This window comes from Nuphar pumila, chromosome 2, assembly GCF_984573655.1.
Source record: "Nuphar pumila chromosome 2, dmNupPumi1.hap1.1, whole genome shotgun sequence".
NCBI lineage: Eukaryota > Viridiplantae > Streptophyta > Magnoliopsida > Nymphaeales > Nymphaeaceae > Nuphar > Nuphar pumila.
In genome coordinates this window covers 31,300,912-31,305,655 of record NC_143250.1, presented here as the reverse complement: position 1 = coordinate 31,305,655, position 4,744 = coordinate 31,300,912, and the positions used below count along the sequence as shown (strand labels likewise).

The window sequence follows — 4,744 nt, the reverse complement described above, 5'->3', positions numbered from 1 at the left end:
TTATATTATAGACAGTTTGGAACGAGTTTATAAATGAAACATGGGACTCATCCCCCGCGTAAAATAAAAGATGAGAAATCAAGACCAATATTTACTGTGTTTTGTCTGTACGCACCCTCGCATAAAAGACTGAGAAATCAAGACCGTTCAATTTGGTCTGAGTAGGCCTTGGGATCTTCATAGAAGCACGACCATCCACACACACCACGTCAAATCCCAGACTGCAGAAGCCTCCCTGTACACGCAGCTTTAATAAAAGACGAATTGATCATTTGATCGAAAACAGCACCCCCACATGACAACCCAAAAGCAAAGAGGCAAGAACTAAAGAAACGAAAACAGGCCGAGACCTTTGCATTCCAGGACTTGTTCTCTTTTTAACTGGGTCGCCACCAAAGCCAAACAGTGACCCTTTCGACGTTGCAACTTGCAAGGCCTCCTAAGCATCTTCTTATTCTTTCTGGGCATTGATCATCTTAAAATCTAGAGAATGGAGATAACCTAATGAACTTGATAATAAATAATAAGAAGAAGTGGAAGCTTAAAGAGGAGATGGGTCAGCACTCAGCAGTCGGTATAAGATGTGAATATCATAGAAGCAGTATCTACCAGCTTGTTACCCAGCATCTATGAAGGCTCCCAACAAGGCTTTGGTAAAAAAAAAACTCAAGGTAGGGTTAATGATTCAAAGGGTGATGTGACATTATGCAGCATCGCTATCACGTAATGTGGCGCGTTACCCTTCTTGTCCCGTTCGCACCTTCCTCCCCCTGCGGTACTTCGCTGCCAATCTGCACGCCATCGCGATATTTCAGCTTTTTTTTAATTGTTTCCCTCGTCAAACGAAAGATCAAATAACGAGAGAAACAAAGGAGTTTTTAGTTTTTTATTTAATTCCTGGTTTCATGTTTCTTGTCCCACTGGTCACGTGAGCTGACAGCTTTGGATATAGATTCACAAAGAAAGAGTGAGGGGGAGTGAAGGTTCAGACAGAACATCACCTCTGTTCCAAACCACCAACACCATCGGTTTTCTCTATCAGACCATCACCCTTCTTCCTTCAACCTCCCAACCAACAAAGAGGGCAAAGACCCTCCACCCGAAAGAAGAAGAAAAGGAGACTTGAGAAAAGAGACTCCCCCTTTCACCCACCAACTTCTTCCCCACCTGAATGGTACATCCTAACCAGAGGAAGAAAAGAGGAAAAAAACACAACCAAAGATGGTTATAAATAACAACGAGGCGGAGAAGCAGAAGAAGAGGAAGAGGAGGCGAGGTTGGTCCTTCTGCTTTTTCCCCTTCGACGTTTTGGGCATAAGAGGAACGATGAAGAACAGCAGCAACAGCGGAACCTCTAGCGTCACCAGCCATAGGCACGGGCGAAGCGAGAAGGGTCGCTATGTGTACAGATACATAAGGGGCTTCCTCTGGTTATTCCTCTTCCTCTACCTCTTCACGTGCGGTCCCGACCTCCTCTGGCTGCTCGCCTCCTCCTCTTTTTCCGGCGGCGAAAGCTCCCCCACCGATGCCCACGCCTCTCTTCACAACCTCCACAGCACGCTCTCGCCCTTCACCCTCTTCTCTCGCGCTCTGGTCGAAGCCAGCAACTCCACCGTGATGCACCAACCTGAAGAGCTCCTTCTCTCCGCAGGTTGGTCGTTTTGACGTTTTCTTCTGTACCAAAGTTGGTGTTATCTTGGTGGGGTTTAAAATGATTATCTATGTATGTGATTATGCAGGCAGTCTCGTGGACGATTTGAAGGTCTACGTTTACGATCTGCCGTCGAGATTCAACGAAGACTGGCTCTCGAACGAGCGTTGCCGCACTCATCTCTTCGCTGCGGAGGTCGCCGTTCACAAGGCGTTGCTGGGGAGCTCTTTCAGGACGATGAACCCCGAGGAGGCCCATTTCTTCTTCCTCCCCATCTACGCCTCCTGCAATTTCAGCACGGTCAACGGGTTTCCGGACATCGGTCACGCCCGGCAGCTCTTTGCCTCGGCCGTGTCGCTCGTCTCCTCCGAGTTCCCCTTCTGGAACCGGAGCAACGGCGCCGATCACGTCTTCGTCGCTACTCACGACTATGGTGCATGCTTCCATACGATGGTAAGTCTTCGTTTTGGTTCGTATACAGACTCCTGTTAGCGTGCCCCGCCTTCTTTTTCGTTATTTGGCTTGAGGAAAATGATGAGACTTGTTATATGAGGAAGAAATCAAAAAATACGTGTATGATGTACTGAAAAAAGTGCAGGAGAACGTGGCGAAGGCGGATGGAATTCCGGTGTTCCTGAAGAGGTCGATCATACTGCAGACGTTCGGAGTGAAGGGGCCTCACCGGTGCCAAGACGCGGCTCTCAGCGTGCAGATCCCGCCGTACGTGTCGCCGGAGGAGGTCGGGAAGGCCCTGGCGGAGTGGAAGGGCAAGAAAAACATATGGGTTTTCTTCAGGGGCAAGATGGAGATTCACCCCAAGAACATCAGCGGCCGAGTCTATAGCAAGTCAGTCTTAGAATCAAAACTTAGTAATACGTTCAAGCGCTTTGAAGTTTGAACACCTGATCCAGTAATCCATCCGATGGTCGTTTCCTTCATATATCCTAATACGTGTCCTTTATCTAGCTAACGAGCTTTGAGAAAAAATATGCTTTTTCAAATTTCAACCTCTACCGAGTTTTTCTGTTTCAAAGCTTTTACTTGGTGGCAACGAGAAAGGTGATTTTCAAGTATGAATTACTTTTTGTTTGGTTGAGAACAATTTTTTTGCGAAAAATTGTGCTTATTTCAAAGCTTCCTCTGAACAAAACCGAAAAGGTTGATTTTAATTATAAATCATATTTTATTCAGTTAATAAAACTATTTGAAAAAGGTGATTTTTTCAGTTAATAACAAGTCACGGTCGAAAGCCATTTTCAATCATGAATTATGATCTTATTGAACTGATAAATTCGGCGAACGCCCGATACTGGATCCGCGTCCTCGGTTCTTCTAATCTAAATAATCTTAGATATTATCTGACCTGATGGTTGTGTATTTTCAGGGGCGTTCGGACGGCGATCTGGAAGAGGTACAGTGGGCGGAGGAAGTTCTACGTGAAGAGAGAGAGGGCGGAGGGGTACCTCTCGGAGATCGCGAGGTCGGTCTTCTGCCTCTGCCCGTTGGGGTGGGCCCCGTGGAGCCCGAGGATCGTCGAGTCGGTGGCGCTCGGCTGCGTTCCGGTCATCATAGCCGACGACATCCGTCTGCCCTTCCCGGAGGCCATCCCCTGGGCGGACATCAGCCTGAGCGTTGCGGAGAGGGACGTCGGGAGGCTGGGCCGCGTCCTCTCCCACGTCACCGCCACCAACCTCAGCGCCATCCAGCGCAACCTCTGGCGCGAATCCAACCGTCGCGCGCTGCTGTTCAACCTCCCCCTCCGCCGTGGAGATGCCACGTGGCAAGTCTTGCGAGCCCTGGCCCGCCACAGGACGATAAGCATGCAGCGCTCGTCATCCAAGTAGGCGAGAATCCACACTGACTCATCACCAATCATCTCCTGCCACGAAGGGGGTGGATGATCCTTTTCATAAAAACAGAAAAGCCCTCAAGCAGACGAGGTGTAATTTTACAAAAAACCTCCAATGTTATCGGATATTTACAAAACGCGACGTAAAATTTTGCAATTTACAGCCTACATTATAAGGACTCTGTCTAAAGACACTTTTGATTTCATCCCGTTGACCTCTTTTTGCCAAACAGAAAGACTAAAACACCCTCCTCGTTCGCTCGTTCAATTCAAACCGAAGACCGTAAATTCTATAGTTGATCACTGCATGAAAAGGGTAGAGGATATGGGGGTCCGGTGGAAGAATGGGCTGGCAATTATCTTGTTATCAAAGGTGGGTGACAGCTGGAGAGATTTTGATGAATTCCTGACAGAGGCGTCACGTGACGTGAGGGGCAGCATCTTTGCCTCCATCTCCATCCCCCCATTCGCTTCGCTGTTTTGTTTTCAAATCGGCATTTCTGATAAGGTTGGTGTGGTGGGTGAATAATTTATCACCTGAGCTGAGCTGAGCTGGCACCTCTACGGATGGAACAGAGCTAGTGACGCTTAGTCCGATGTGTCATTTAATATTGTAACTGTCCCACCTTTAAAAATAAAAAAATTTGTCCTACCGTCAGGCGGAGGGCATTATTTAAAGTTTATATCGAGTTTTGAACAAGTTGTTTATTTTGTATCAGAAGATTCAGAACACCTTTTGGTTAATATAATATAATATAGATCCTGCTCATCATCTTCTTCTCTGGCCCTCTCTTGTTCATGCTTCCACCTCACCCACTTCCTTCTAAGTTTCAACCCCCCATCTATTCATTTCTCGTACCACCAATAAAAAGTTGAGTTTGATGGTTATCAGATTTTGGATCCTAAACTTTTTAATTCCGAAAACAGGAACTGCTAAATGGTTTTTGATCCTACACTTTTTAGTTATGAAAACAGGAACTGCTAAAACATGTTTGCAATCGAATTTGAAAGCCAACAATAAAATGGAAAAACACAGTATGATAGAGTGAGAGGGAGAGAAATGAACGGCGATTGATAATATGAATCTTTTTTTTTTTCTTAACGTTTTTATGTGTATTACATCCTGATAAGCCTTTGAATAAGATAAGATGTGCTTTTTTATCTTTTCTAACATTTTTTTATTATCAGGATTTTAATCTCTCTCTCGTCTGGTTTATTTTTTTGGCAAATGTGGTTATTGTGAT

The 4,744-nt window shown here is 46.0% G+C and overlaps 1 protein-coding gene across 1 annotated transcript; it reads left to right on the top strand.

The window, feature by feature from the left end:
- The first annotated feature begins 840 nt into the window (after window positions 1-840).
- On the top strand, window positions 841-4,268 carry LOC149845161 (putative glucuronoxylan glucuronosyltransferase IRX7). The gene is made up of 4 exons (XM_089995567.1): window positions 841-1,651; window positions 1,740-2,104; window positions 2,250-2,497; window positions 3,036-4,268. The coding sequence occupies exons 1-4, from the start codon at window positions 1,222-1,224 to the stop codon at window positions 3,493-3,495; spliced, it is 1,503 nt and encodes a 500-aa protein (XP_089851693.1). The 5' UTR covers window positions 841-1,221; the 3' UTR covers window positions 3,496-4,268.
- The last annotated feature ends 476 nt before the right edge of the window (window positions 4,269-4,744 follow it).